General features: G+C 38.9%; 1 protein-coding gene across 2 annotated transcripts; it reads left to right on the top strand.

Annotated features, from left to right (window-relative positions):
- The first annotated feature begins 9,514 nt into the window (after nt 1-9,514).
- Nucleotides 9,515-14,286, top strand: DDIT4L (DNA damage inducible transcript 4 like). Of its 2 annotated transcripts, none has more exons than XM_014566250.2 (3): nt 9,515-9,709; nt 10,010-10,149; nt 12,001-14,286. In XM_014566250.2, the coding sequence occupies exons 2-3, from the start codon at nt 10,059-10,061 to the stop codon at nt 12,504-12,506; spliced, it is 597 nt and encodes a 198-aa protein (XP_014421736.1). In that variant the 5' UTR covers nt 9,515-9,709; nt 10,010-10,058; the 3' UTR covers nt 12,507-14,286. The 2 variants fall into 2 exon arrangements, with proteins under 2 accessions (XP_014421736.1, XP_006193030.1); XM_006192968.3 differs by having other exon boundaries at nt 9,517-9,709; nt 12,016-14,286.
- The last annotated feature ends 942 nt before the right edge of the window (nt 14,287-15,228 follow it).

The following is a 15,228-nucleotide window of genomic DNA, read 5'->3' as shown; positions in this document are numbered from 1 at the left end:
GTTGGCCTATACTTCTTTAGGGGAGCCATGACTGCAAACCACATACAGCATTTTTAAATTTTCTAATAGCTATGTTAAAAAAAATTCTAAAAAGAAGCAGGTGAACTTAATTTTAGTAGTGTATTTTATTTAAACCAACATATAAAAATCTTAACATTTTGACATGTATTCAGTATAATAATTATTAACGAGATGTTTTGCATTCTTTATATTCTATGAAATCTTTGAAATCTGGTGTGTATTTTATACATTTCACATTGGACTAGTCACATTTTAAAGTGCTCAATAGCAACGTGTGCAGTGGCGATCAAATTAGACAGAGCAGACGTATAAGCTTCTCAAAGCTGCACTTGAACACACACTCTCTTCTGTACTCAATATTAACATCCACAAACATATGTACTGCACTGCATTTAACTGAATATTCTCCTGTGAGCTATAATATAGTCATGACTTGGAAGTGGTGAAAAGAGGGAAATGTTATTCAATTATTTGAACACTGAAATAAAGTTACAGGTGATTTGTAAGTTTTATGTTAAAAAAAAAAAAAAAAGCTTTTTCTCTGCTCTGATGCAGATTCTCTCCTTAACAGACATCAAACGAACTTTGGTTTCAATAAACACAGCAATGTCCTCACATAACAAAAAAAAACAGCTGTGTATTGGGGGGAAGGGTACTTAACATACACCAGGTACTCTGTTGCATCCCCAGTACCTCCATTAAATAAATAAATAGATAAATAAATAAATAAATAGACCCAATTACCTCTCCAACTCCAAAAATTTTTTTTAATATTTTTTTTAAAAAGAAAAGAAAATGAAGTCAGCAGAGCTATTTGCTGAACATAACATTCAAAAGAAGTCTGATTGACAACTTAGTACAAATAGAGTCATAGAAAAAAACAATAATAATACTTTCGTTGCCTGAACTGACCAATCAGTGAAGTTATAATGATCACTGTAGATACAGCCTCAATGCTTTCCCCAAAACTGGGAATCAGGAAAAATATGATATACTTCTAGTTTTTCTTGAGAATTATGATTAATACTTTCCATTTGTAGTTTCTCCCTTTTCAAAATTAAGACAGTATCTTTCCTACCTGGAACTCCTAGCCAATAGGTTTCCAGAGCATGCTAAAACTATAAGAAAAGACATCCTAATGCTTAAAATAGTTATGAAATGAGTGAACAAATGTTGGAGGGATTATGAGGAAACAGGAATTCTCCTATGTTATTGGTGGGTACCCAATACTGTACGACTTCTATGAAGGATAATTGATCAAAATCATTCAATACTATATTTTGCACATTTGTCCTTGACTTCAGAAGTCTCTCCTCTGAGAATTTATCTTATAGTTAAACTTGCCCACCTTCAAAGTGAATTATGAATAAGATTATTCATTACAGCATTACATGTAACTGCAAAAATTTATAATCAAAATGTCCCTGTGTAATGTATAGGTGAAATGAAGATCTATAAAGCAGAAAGCTACCATTATAGGCTAGAGAAAGTAACGATGAATTCATATGGAAAAATCTCTAAGCCATACTGTCAGTGCAAAAAGGCAAAATGGAGAATATAAATATAATATTATCCATTAGAGTGAAAAAGGAGTGAAAATTGGGATGTTAGTATGTGCTTATATTTCCGTAAAGAAATCCTAGAAGAATACAGAAAAACAAATTAAAGTGGTTACCTCCAGGCAGAGATAGAGATTAGTATGAATGAGAATCAGCAATAGGAATTTGACTTTTCATGTTGTAATTTTTAAATTGACTATTTGTTTGTAAATTCAAAGTCATTTCTACTCTACTAACTTTATTATTTAATTTCATTTTGAGTTTTCTGGACTTGCTTTAGTCTTATGTCCCCTGGGCTACTTAAAAGAAGATAAAAGTGTAAGGATCATTATTTTTAAACTAATTTTTATAATTAAACTTGTTAGATTCCACCTACATAATTTCCTACAAGGGTTATATAATGTGTATTTATAAATAGCTCCCTGATTTAGAAAATACAAAAATATTCCTGATTTATGGAGTTTTCATAGTCACTGTACACTAGAAATGGAACGCTTACATTGGATATAAATGCTAAAAGAAGAGAGTCCAAGAAAGCTGCTTTAAGACGTGTAAATTGAATTAAAAAATTAATGTATTTTAATGAGTACAAGTATAGCTACGTCAATAACAGATATAATATCAACCTTAGTGCACATACTGGTTGTGCAAAAAGCAACATGACTGCTTCTTTTGTTGGCTGTTTAGTATCTGATATTTATCTTTTATTCCACCAAGAAATGGGTAAATTTAATGCCAGTCATTCTTTCCCTCACTATACTCACCCTCCCACTCCATAGACCCAACGCTCATGTCAAGGGCAGTTCTTAAATCCTGTGCAATGCTGAGGCTCCAGGAGTGGGGTGGGGATAAAGACAGTTTCCCTCTAGTCATTGTTCATCCACAGGTTAAAGCCAAGATGTCCATCAGCTGTGCCCTCAGCATCCCATCAGATCCGGCTGTTTCCTGCTGCTCTGTGTGGTCCTCAGAGCACAGCAGGAATCTTTTCCAAGTATGGGAACCCTAACCACTTCCTCTCTAGCATCTTGTTACCTCAGCCTCAGTCTCTACTGCTCTGAAATCCAAAGATAACTCTCTCCTTCTCCAGCCTGAAGGAATCTCTTTTTAGTTTCTCAATACTTGTACATAATTCTGCTGACTCACCCTGTACCAAAATCAGAGATCAAGTCAATATAAAAGCTATATGTGGGACCAGGTCTCCTGATTCTCCAGCTACTGCACCCTTTATTCTCCATTATGTGCAAAGTAAAATCTACTACTGTCCTGAAAAATCCAACACAGCACTTGACAAATTACTTACTACAACAGAATGTGCATTTACATGAACAAACTCATATAAACCACGTGTGTTGAGAATGGCCATTTTTGACCAAGCTCTTCATATGTACAAGTCACATTCCCAGAACCTTAACAGACATCATTTCATTGAATCTTCCAGAGTGTAGTTGATGAAGCTGAGATTCAAACGACTGAAGTTAATTTCATAATGCCTACTTGTGGCAGAGCCAGAATTTGAAGCCTAGTCTGACTGAGTCACAGCCCTCAGTCAGATCATTAAGGTGTGCTGCTCTCCTCCACATACAGAGGTGAGCACTGCTTTGTCTTTAGCACATGGACATCTAAACCACTGCCAAGGTAATTATGCACTGCTGTAAATAATTTGCCAAGTATCATTTATTGCTCACCTTAGATATGCTGCATCAGTAATGTCACACAACAGAATGTCCTTCCGAGTGCTTACAGCTATATTGACACCTCCTGAAAGGCTGCTTCAGCAGTTTATGATTTAGAGCCTCCATTACTATATATCACCTATAAAAATAGTTCTCAGTCACTAGCACAATATTTCAAAAAGCTAAGTCAATGTTTTAGAGTGTATTTTATGATATGATTATAGCAGAAGAGATGAATACTTGCATAACTGTATTTACCTCTCCAGTCAATTTGGAAGTAATAAGACATATATCTTTCTATATTACTCCCTTTCTTCCAAATTTGTTGTTTCCAAATACAACATTTCACAGACCAATCATCTTAAATACAATTTACAATGTAAGCCCATTGCTTACGTTATATAATTGGCTTCCATTTCAGCAAATAAAAACAATTTATAGTTTGATCATGTCTCAAGTTTACTAAGCAGGATTTTATTTTTCTATAATATAGTCTTCTCAGAAACCTGGACTGTTTTCTCATAGTTGTTCATGGCTTTAAGAGTCAAGCCAAAGGCCATCACGTCCAACTGGAACTATACAGAATCTACAAATGCTTGCCCAGCTGGAAATCCACCTTTCATCAAGGCCAAGCCTTGCATATTTAGGAACTCACTGCATATTTTTTATTAATTGTCCCAGAAAATGTTTTAAAATGCTTAGATGGCTTTATTGTTTTCTTTAGTTGAATACAAACTTACTTATATGGGGAATCTATAAAAAATGTACAAATTTTATTTACAAACCAGAAATAGACTCAAGACATAGAAAACAAACTGTGGATACCAGAGGGGAATGGATGGGAGGGATAGGTTAGGAATTTGAGATTAACAGATACACATTACTATATATATAATAATAAACAACAAGGACCTGCTGTATAGCACAGAGAACTATATTCAACTTCTTGTAATGAGCTGTAATGGATAAAAAACTGAAAAAATATGTATATATGCATGTATATGCATAATTGAATCGCTTTGCTGTACACCTGAAACTAACATTGTAAGTCAACTACATTTCAATAAAAATAAAAACAAAATGGTTATTCCTAAAAAATAAAATGCAAAGTTAATCCAAAAATTGGATTTAATTCAATATGAATCACCTAAGGATATTTTTAAAAAGCAGATTCTGTTTCATTTGGATTGAGGACTGAAGTTCTGCAGTTCTTACCAACTCCTAAGTGATGTTCATGCTACAGGTCCATGAAACACTGTGAGTAGCAAGGTTATAAATCCTCCTTCAGAATATATTACTGCTTATATCATTGTGCTGCCGTAGCACCCTGTACCTCCCCTAACTTAGCACACTGACTGTAATCTTATGTTCATTTGTCTATACTTCTTTCTAAACTAGTCTCCCTGGGTTCAAGGACTCTGCTTCATTCTTGGTGCCTAACAATTAATACTCAACAAAGACTTGAATGTCATCCAACTAATGAATGAATGTGTACCAAAGATACACTTTTATATACACCTTGAACACATGTAACACTCGCCTAGCTACCTTTTCATAAAAATATCACCAGGGCATTGGGATTTTTCAAAATCAGAGCACAATTCATAATTACAATTATGGCTGATATTTACTGAGCACATCATATATTAACTCATCTAATCCCCACAAAAGCCCTTCAGTAGGTAAAGTTATTACAATTCCCATTTTAAAGACAGAAATGGAGTCACAGAAATGTTAAGGATTTCATCGAAGTTTATACAGCTAGTGTCATCGCTGGGATATGCACCTGGGCCGTTGAGCGCCACAGTCCATACTTTTAACAACTCCATCATAAAGACAAAAAAAAAAAAATGCAATCTTTCTGTGACTCTGTCAAGCTTTCAACCTTTATATGCTTCATATCTGCAGAATGGAGATCAGACTCATTCTAAAGACAACTCTGCAGAATCTTCCATCTAGTCCACATTTGGGCATTCTTGGATTTAATTCTCTTCTCTTTCAACCTCACAGGTTTATGTTATGAAGCAATATGTAATTTTTCTGGGACACAAATATGAATGACAAAAGCTGTGCACAGAATAAGATGCAAGGCTGGCACACGGAGCGGAACAATGAAGGACCAGCATCTACATGAACGTAAAACTTTAGTTTCCTCTTATCTTCATGCATATGAGAATTCCAGAGAAGTGGTGTGTTATTACAGTATTCTCAAATTTGAGGCTTGCAAGGTGTTAAGATGTATCCCTGGAAAAATGTCAAGGACCTACTGCATGTTCTTGGCTGACATTCCCTTATGCTGCCAGCTGAATCATAAACCTTTGCATAATTAAGGAAAAGCAGAGATTGTGCATTTAAACATATCAGCTTTTTTTGTTTAAAAGGAGATAATACACAGCATTGTTTATAAAGAGAAAAAAAATCATACCACTATTTTAAGAGATAAGTCACTATGGTAACCATTTCTCTGCTTGAATTTAGAGACGCAATGCCTTCTGCTACTGGAGAATTCTTTCAGCTTTTAGCAGCGGTAGGTATTACATATTATTTTATACTGGGCCTTTTTTTGTCTTATACAAAATGTCTCCATGTTACTTTACTTAATGGAAAAATCCTTTAGCCTTCCATAGAATAACTCATATTGCACATTTAATGATTAAATGGAAATTTTATTGGGTGGAAAATCCTCAAAGACAAATAAAAATAATGATGAAATATCTCATCCAAAATGTTAACAGAGGGTCATATATATCTTGACACAATTGAGTGGTTCTGCAGTCAATGATTCTAAATGTCTGGATTTTTTTTTTTTCCAGAAAACCATTTTCTAGATTAATAAAAATTTAATCAAGATAACTTTTTACCCACATTATTTTCTTACGTGTCATTGAGAGATCTCCTTCCTGCTCCCCACACAGTTATGCATGTATTATAATAAAAAAAGGCTCTCCTAAAGACTTCCAGGGGCAAACATTTTCCAGATTTCCTGCAAACAGGAAAGATAATAAATTTTGTTCTGCTTTAGCAATACTTCACTAACTCCATCTAGCCCCTCTAGCATTTACTGCACTGAACCAGAAAATTATAATTTCAGAACAATAGTCACAATAATAACTATCACTCATTAAGTACTTGCTGTGTACCAGGCCCTGTTCTAAGACTTCATGTGAATATTAGATTGACAAATTTAGCACAACCAAGGAAAGCCAGAGAGTGTGCACTTAAAGATCTCAGATTTGTTTATAAAGAAGAGATAATATTTAGCAATGATTATAAGAATTTCTCTTTTAACCCTCACAACAACCCTATGAGCTTGCTAAGGGACCTTGTATATTGTACAGATCGACTTCCATGTCCTATAAATCCTCCCCTAATCCATTGTACAGATTAGGAAACCCAGTCATTTTTCCTCTGGTGTCATAGTTTATGAAATGAAATAAGCAATACACTGAATGTAAATGTATTAATAAGAACTCAGGAACAATGGCTTGTACTGGATATAGACAGAAAACTGACTGGCAGAACATGTAATAAATATTCAACACTCCAAATCACAAATGCACAAGACACCAGCATTTCCTAAAATAATACATTAAAACATCATATTATCTTTTGCTTTTTACAATATTCCTGTTATTTCTGAATTTACACTTTATGTAAGCAATGAAATTATAAATACTATATTTATACATGAGGGAGCATGGAATTTAAATATTTACATATACTTCAGATGAACATACTGTTGCCATTTGTTACTGCTGTTTCTCTTTTTTGCAGGAAGGTGGATGAGTAAAATCATTGTAATAAAATAGCAAGCGTGCTTAAGTTAGAGTCCTTGCTTATGTTTTCCATAGTTTGTTATTATACATTGCTGTATGAAAGGCAAAGTATTCAATTCAATTTTCTCTTCATATACAACTATTATTTCCAGTAAGCACCCTCACAGACTATATTTCCAGTATTAATTAGAGGATATAACAAAACAGCAATGTAACGTACTTCATCACTGCACCTGATAAACACCTGAGGTACTCCAATGTATAAACTTTCAGTTATAATTAACTGTATCCACAGCATTAAAAAATCTAATCGACTAAGTGTGTCATCATTTGACAAGACCAGGCACTTAGTTTTTCCTAATTCTGTTCTAGGGTTCCCTTTTAAAACTCAGCTCTATTTATTTAACCTTGCAAAGAGGTAAGCTGGTGATAGAATTTTTTGCCCTTTAAGTAGATAAAAAAGGACCATCTTCACTAATTATCCCAGGTATGTGTTCTGTATCAGTCATTCCTTAAACCTTATAATTCCTGAGAGCAAGGCCCATTCAGCCACAAAAAATGACAGTCAGTCTTTTGCACGTGGGTGAATTATTTTCTGCAGTAAAATCCCGAAGGGCTTTGCAAAATTTCAGTTAAACTCAGGTGAGCTGACAGTAACTGCTACTTTCTAGAAGGTTCAATAATCTTTGTGGCCCTTTGGGAGTACTTAATTTATGAGTTATGCCTAAATACCCTAAGGAAATTGAAATGCGTAAGGTCTTTACTTCACTGGTGGTAGGTTCAGACCACTCATTATATAAATCCTAATACATCTTCCTAGAAGCAGGTAAGAGGCAGCCTCACATGCACTGCCACCCAGATAAGGAAAGGAGGCTCTGTGGCCTGCGCCTACACTGCCAGGTAGCTGCCATCCCCGCCTTGACCATCCAGTGGTCCTGAACACACTGGTCACCGAAACTGCTTTTTAATTGGCTTAAACGGGCTTGTTTATTTCCCCCTTTTCTATCGTTAAAGTAGAAGTGGAAATCTGCTTTCAAAGACGAGCCTATCAGCATCTCCTTCCCTGGCTCCCCTGACCTTCAGGCAGTGCAGCTGCCTGAGTTGAGTTAAAAATGGACTGTCAAGCTGGTTTTAATTTCTGCTGCTCTGCCTCCCAGTGTCCTCCCACTGATCTGTTTATCACACCTTCCTTACCCCTTCTGTTGTTGTTTTTCTTGCTAAGAGTTTTTAGCCTGGACAGCTGAAACGGCTTCTCAAGGCCCTAACCTACAGATCCTTGTACACATAATCCTAAAGGATTAGGGGCCAACAGTAGAACCTCCTACTTGTAGAAACAATCTTCTCCCTCCAGCCATCCCCTTCTTTTCCTCTCCTGACCCACGACCTTCTTTGGTCTTTGGGAACGTTCACTCTGACCATATCGTCTCTCCTGGCACACCAAAGTGGGAACAGGGTGGCTTAGGAACCGTGGGAGAAAACATGTTTGGCTTCTTGCTGATGGGTTGGGTGAGCACGTTGACCCTGCACGCTCCTCCGTCTCCGGTTCAGGACTGAGCATCAAGCTTCACAGGGATTATCCCTAGCAGGACATAAAACATTGTATCTTCATTGCCCCAAGCCCCTTCAAGACCGCCCAACTCCAAGTTCCTCCCCCTAACAGGGCTCGCCAGGAACTTCTGCCTCTGGGAATGACAATTACTCCCAGCGACCGGGCTGGTGGAAGCAGCTAAAATCCCACTAATGGTTTTGTTTAGTTTCTTGGCAGGCTCCCTTTCATTCAAGCTGCCGGCGCTCTGGAGCCAGGTCTAATTAGAGGCTCACCCTTCTCTCGGAGAAAACGCATTAGTCACAGATGAAACAATACTAAGGGTGGCGGGGGTGCAGAGAAGACCCTTCCTAAAATGCTGGAGAGCCTCGGATGTGGGAAAGGCAAGCTAGAACTGACCGCACGCGGGAGGGGAGGATATAGAAATCCCGGGACGCGACGCGGAGTAGAGTTGACTCGGTTAGAGGTCAGGACTAAGTGCAAAAGTGATGCTCAATGAACATCGAAATAGATACAGCCAAATTGTTCAGTATGACAGAGCAAAGCCTGCGGTCTTGTTTACAGACAAAGGGCTAAAAGCTTCCCGCTGCCCAGGACCGAACCTCAACGCGGGCATCAGTAGTGTGTCTGTGCGCACACGCTGGGGGAGGGGTCGCACCAAAGAATCCACGATGGTGGCGGCGGAGGGGAGCGGTCAGTTTTTGGCGAGTCGTGCAACCGGAATTGCACTCGGGGTGACCTGTGGCCCACCCAGGAAACAGCAGGTGTGAACCCTACCGCAAACTCATCCTCAACTCCCAGCGGCTCGCCTAGCGCCGCTGGAAGTGCCGGGGTTGAAATGCAACCCGACCCCTGGAGGGGCGGGGCGGGGGGGGGGCCGACGAGGGGCGGTGCAGGTGGGCGGGCCGGGGCAGGGTGAGGAGGCTGGGCCTATAAAGTGCTGGCTGCCCCAGCGGCGATGCTGCTTGGTGGAGTTGGTGCGGGGGTGGGCTGGGGGCGAGCAGGGTGCCGAACGCTGCTTGGGTTTGCAGGTAACTGAGCCCCCAAGGGAGGGGGCTGCGGAAGACGGTTGCCTGTCTCGGTTTACCCGCAGCTTCGCCAGCGAGCACGTCGGCCACGGCGAACTCCCAGCAGGTGAGGCCGGCGGCGGCCTGGGTAGGGGGAGCAGGGGCGGGAGGACTGCTCCGAGCGCACGGGTGAGCTCAGCTCGGCAAGTTGGCTTCAAGTTTTGCTAACTCTGAATTAGTTTCAGGATGTGGCTGTAGTGGCGTCTCCGCTGCCAGGCTTTTGTAAACCTGAGTTGCAGAGACCGGTTCCTCCCTTCTGGAAAATGAATGCCTCGGGTAGTTCGCTCCGGGGACGCACGGCATTTTAGGAGCCTCTGCACGTCTTGCCTACTTCTGCAAATCTGTACTTTTTGCCTCCTTTTTCTAGCACCCCGGGAAGGCCGTTCCGCCCCGCGAGGCAAACAGAGCCGTTGACCATGGTTGCAACTGGCAGTTTGAGCAGTAAGAACCCGGCCAGCATTTCAGAGTTGCTGGACCGTGGCTTCCACCCCGGGAGCCTACTAAATGGTGAGTTTCCCAACGGCCTCCTTCTCTTCCCTCCAAAGGCTGCAGTCCCTGGATAGATGGGAGTGGCAGGCATGCAGTGTCGACCCCTTCCTTGAGTGTTGGACGTGCCACAAAATCCATCTGAAAGAGACTCCTTTCCAAACTTTTAGCATCTTCTTTCCATGATAGAAACAAAAGAAGCAAAAATTAAAATCCCAGGGGCTGCATCCGTATAGTCTGAGGCTAATAGGCTCTTTGGTTTTGAAAGTTATACATGTTCTACCCTACATGGCTGTGAAATCATGGTGAAATTTAAGTGTACAATTATGTGTATTTTAACAAATATATTGACCCGTGTAACCACTACCATCACCCTCTGCCTCCAAAGTCCCACGTACCCATTTGCCATCAGTTCCCCCCTTTAACCTTTCCCCTGTCCCCAGGGAAACACTGATCTGGTTTTTGTCACTATAGATTACTTGTGCCTCAAGAGTTTCATAAAAATGGGTCATGTAATATGTACTCTTTTATATCTGGTTTCTTTCTCACAGCCTAAGGATTTTGAGATCCATTCCATGCTTTTGCTTCTATCAGTATGTGTTCCTTTTTATTGCTGAGTAGTATTCTATTTGTGGATATAACCATTATTTCATTTTTAATGCCAGAAGGAAACTTTAAAACAGCAGTGATGCTGGACATATTGTCATTGCAATTTTAAACAGCAGTTTCTAAATTAACACACTGCTCTGCCACTAAGGAGCTGTGGGCATAGACAAACTGCTTAAGATCTTTGGGCCTTCCTCCTTTAGAAGGTGAAGTGATCGATAATCTAAATAATTTTATAGGCCAAAGCTCTAAAATTCTTTATCTTCAACATAGATAAAATACATAGCCTTATAATTCAGAGTGCATTTGTTTCATTTAGTTATTAAAAAAAAAATCCAGTGATCTAAGTGTATACGTGATGTGGAGAGAGGAAAACTCAATAGCCAATGAGGTGCAGTAGGCTTAGGGTGGGGAGCCCACAGGGCATCTGCCCGTGCCCTGCTCAGTTGACTATCTGTGGTGTGGCGTACAGCCAAGTGGTTGGATTAATTTGGAAGGTAGGTGACCAAATGCAGAGCTATCTCTTTTCCTTTGAGCAAATCTAATTTTGTTTTCCTAGGACTATTTTGTTTTGCTTGGCTACAAAAAAGTAGCCAGCCAGTTATAAATATCCTTGCGAACCTCAGAGGTCTTCTCTTTGGGCAGTTTTTAATCAAAGAGGTTGAAGCTAAAATTGGGATCTACAGGCCATTCCAGTAAAGACTTTTAAAGAAAAACACACATTTAATTGCTGTTTAATATAGTTACTAAGTTCAAGTTCATCACTAAAGAACAATAGCAAAAATTCTGTATTTAACAATATTAAATGCATATATTCTTAGAGTGAAAAGGTAATAATCCTTAGTCAAAAAAATTAACATTTTTATTCAAGAACTAATGTACAGTCTCTGTAAAACAAAATCAGAAAACCATAAGCTAGTAAGGAAGCAGGAAAGAAAAGAAAGTCACTAGTATTCTAAGATAACTATAAACAGATTTGAGATACACAGTCGTTAAGATTGTGTGTACACATAAATTTATTAAAAAGTGGTTATAGCCTACCCATCCTATTTATCAAAACCTTTATTTCATAGGTGAACTTTTAGTCTCAGGTCAAATGACTCACTCTGTTACACAGCTAGTTAATGGTAAAGTGAGATCAAATGACTCCCAAACAAATATTAGAAACAGGCAGATGTGATAGATAGAAATAACTAATGTTGCTATCTCATGGTATGTTTTTTGTGCTCCTGGAATTTTTTTTTTTTTTTTTTTTTAATCTTGAAGTTCCATTTTCTACAGATTTTGACTACTGGGATTATGTTGTTCCTGAACCCAACCTCAATGAGATGATATTTGAGGAGACAACTTGCCAGAGTTTGGTTAAAATGCTGGAGAACTGTCTGTCCAAATCAAAGCACACCAAACTCGGTTGCTCAAAAGTCCTTGTTCCTGAGAAACTGACCCAGAGGATTGCTCAAGACGTCCTGAGGCTTTCCTCCACCGAGCCCTGCGGCCTGCGGGGTTGCGTTATGCACGTGAACTTGGAAATTGAAAATGTATGTAAAAAGCTGGATAGGATTGTGTGTGATTCTAGCGTGGTGCCCACTTTTGAGCTCACCCTTGTGTTTAAGCAGGACAACTGCTCGTGGACGAGCTTCAGGGATTTTTTCTTTAGTCGAGGTCGCTTCTCCTCTGGCCTCAGGCGAACTGTGATCCTGAGCTCAGGATTCCGACTTGTTAAAAAAAAGCTGTATTCCTTGATTGGAACCACAGTCATTGAAGAGTGCTAAAAGGGAAGCACTTAAAAGGGTCCTTTTTATGATTGGGTAATAAAACTTCTCAGCTGCTCGGTTAAAGTCATGGTAGTTTGCCCTGCCTGCTCTCAGTGAGAGACCCCAAACTGAGTTCATCTTCCTTCTGTTTCATATGCACAGCCACCCCAACTGAAGGGCTTACTGGGGGGCTTTTGAGAAATGACCTGAAAGAGAGAACATTATCTGCATTTATCACGGTTTTTATAAAATGGAATGGAATGGAATAAGTAAGGAAAAGAAGCAATCCACTTTAGTTTTTTACTTGACTCTACGAATTTTCCAAGCAGTCTTGCTAATAGACTGTATAAACCCACTTTGCCTAGTTTGATTTTCATATGGCTTTTCTTCTGTAAGTTTTCAGAGTGGTCCTTTCAACCACAGAATCTTAATCTGAATGATGGTTAGCCCATCAAAACTTCCAGAAGCCCAAACCACCAATTTCCTGCCCCTACTCAAATTTGAAGAATTCTTATACAAAAGGATAGAGATAAGTGGGTGAGTTTCATAAAACTTAACGCCATGCAAAAGCAAATGAGGACTGTCAGGGCAAGAACAGAACTCAGAACTAAGTGCTTCTATGTTTCTTTGCCCCCTCTCCATGCTTCTGTTTCAAAGAGGTGGCAAAAGCTTGAGCTGCCATTTCAGTAACCATAGTATTGTTTTAAATAATTTTATGGTACAGTAGAAGCTTAATTTTTCTAGTTCTCAAGTATTGACTTTTATCTTTAAACTAGAAAAATGGAAAATGCTGATTTCTTTGCATGTAGTTGATTACTCTCCCATTGAGTGAATGTGTACAAGGATGGGAAGTGAGTTCCAGTCCCTTTCTCGTTCACTTGATAACCCAGCTTCCTTTTGCTAGTACATAATGCTTACTCTCAGATGAACCATCTCACCATGTCAGTGTTGTCTTATCCTTGGCTCTCCTGGAAACTGAAGGATCTCTCCTCAACCCAAATCTTCAAAGGGGAGAGCGGCACACTACCACTTTTAATTATTAAGATGGGCCTATTTACAAAGTCTCCTTTGGCTCTGGCTATCTGGTTTATAGTACAGACTAGGGGATGAAAATCATAATCTAGATAACCAGTGCACATACACAGCCTTCTTCATCCTTTGATACCTCTCCCTAGGGAATAATAAAGGCCTTGTGTTTTCTCTTGTTCCAACTAGCTAGGTCATTGTCTTTTTTCTTTATGTTACTGAGAGAATGTAGCCTCCACATCACAGTGTTCAATCCAGCAAGGCCTTCACATCCTTGCTGTGGGTCATGGATAAGGAGATTATACAGGTCTCCTGCCCAAGCTATTATCATCACTTTATATGCCTGAGGCCAGGGTTGCAGTGACCATAGCTTCATCCTGGTGTAATTCAAAAGCAGGTGTGATCCTGTTCCTGATCCCATGGATGACTTACAATTTCACTATTCAAATCAGCAAGTGTCCTCACAAACTGAACTTTTCAAATGCTTGGAAAGATACCACAAAGCTGTTCTTATAGGACTGGGCCAGGATAAGTCAAGCTTGTTTTGCATGTCTGTTATTGTCTGGGGCTCTGAAGGTCATTGATTCCGTGGGTAAGGCATCTCTGGCATGGATGTAGAACTGTTGTCGTTTTTCCACTAACAGTTGTCTGACTCTCTTGTCTTGTATGCTCACAAAATAGTGATGGCTTATAGAGACTCTTAAATTAATATTCCTGTTAAAGGAAATTAAAGTTTGTCTATTTTTGACAATAAAACATCATATATTTTTAATTCTCTTGTCCTTTGTCTTTTCTGAATTTATGCAATGATCACCCTAAAATATATTTGACAATATTTGAACAAAATTGACAGAACAATTACTTATCCCCTTTTTGACAAAAGCTTTGTACCCTTCATTATAATATTCCAACTGTACCTATTGCATGTGCCTGTGTGTCAATAATGAGTCATTTTCTTCATAATTTTTCAAATATAGTAATACTTCCAAATAGGAAGACATTAAGAATTTGAGCTCCTTTGGCAACTGCCTTAAAAAAAAAAAAAAAAAAAAACTCATTATGTAAAGGCTTTCTGTATTTTTCCTAATGACCAAATGCAAAGACGTCAAATTGTAAGATCTGTATACATTTTTATTTTTACGAGAATATTCTATTAGAACAATAGATCTTTCTAATTCCACAATTATTCATCAATTTGAATTTTTAATCTTGTCCACCTATCTTTTCTGTCTCTTCAAATTTATGTCATTAGCTCAGACTTCTCCCACAGCATAACCCACCTTTAATAAGACTTGCTAAGTTTAGGCATGATCTAGATGCTTTATATATAAACCATCTCATTTACTCTTCATAACAGCCTCATGAAATGAGACCACTACCATCTCCATCTTATGGATAAGTGACCAGACACAGAGAGGTTAAGTAACTTGCCCAAAGTCACCAAGTCATGTGGGAAAGCCGAAGTATAAAATCAAGCAGACCCCAGGGGCTGTGCTCACCATGCTGCCTCTCAATGTGTGAGGCAACATGGAGCCCTCACCCTCATCACCAAAGGCTGTAGAAACCACGTCAGAAACATCTGCCCCTAACTTCGAACAAAGAATTCTTCATGCGGTTTCTTTTCAGGAAGAAACGATGAGGAAACTATTGACAGTATTCACCATTCAGTGAAGCAGAGCTGTGCTTAGAATAAAAAAATCTTCCAATATTTAAG

This window comes from Camelus ferus, chromosome 2 (assembly GCF_009834535.1).
Source record: "Camelus ferus isolate YT-003-E chromosome 2, BCGSAC_Cfer_1.0, whole genome shotgun sequence".
NCBI lineage: Eukaryota > Metazoa > Chordata > Mammalia > Artiodactyla > Camelidae > Camelus > Camelus ferus.
Note: the sequence above shows the minus strand (reverse complement) of the source record. Positions and strands in the feature narration are given on the sequence as shown.

Bases quoted from the DNA above. Each gene is read 5' to 3' on its own strand.
- DDIT4L (XM_014566250.2), top strand. From the start codon at position 10,059: ATGGTTGCAACTGGCAGTTTGAGCAGTAAGAACCCGGCCAGCATTTCA. The intron at 10,150-12,000 runs GTGAGTTTCCCA...TTAATCTTGAAG, and splicing joins CCCCGGGAGCCTACTAAATG to TTCCATTTTCTACAGATTTT.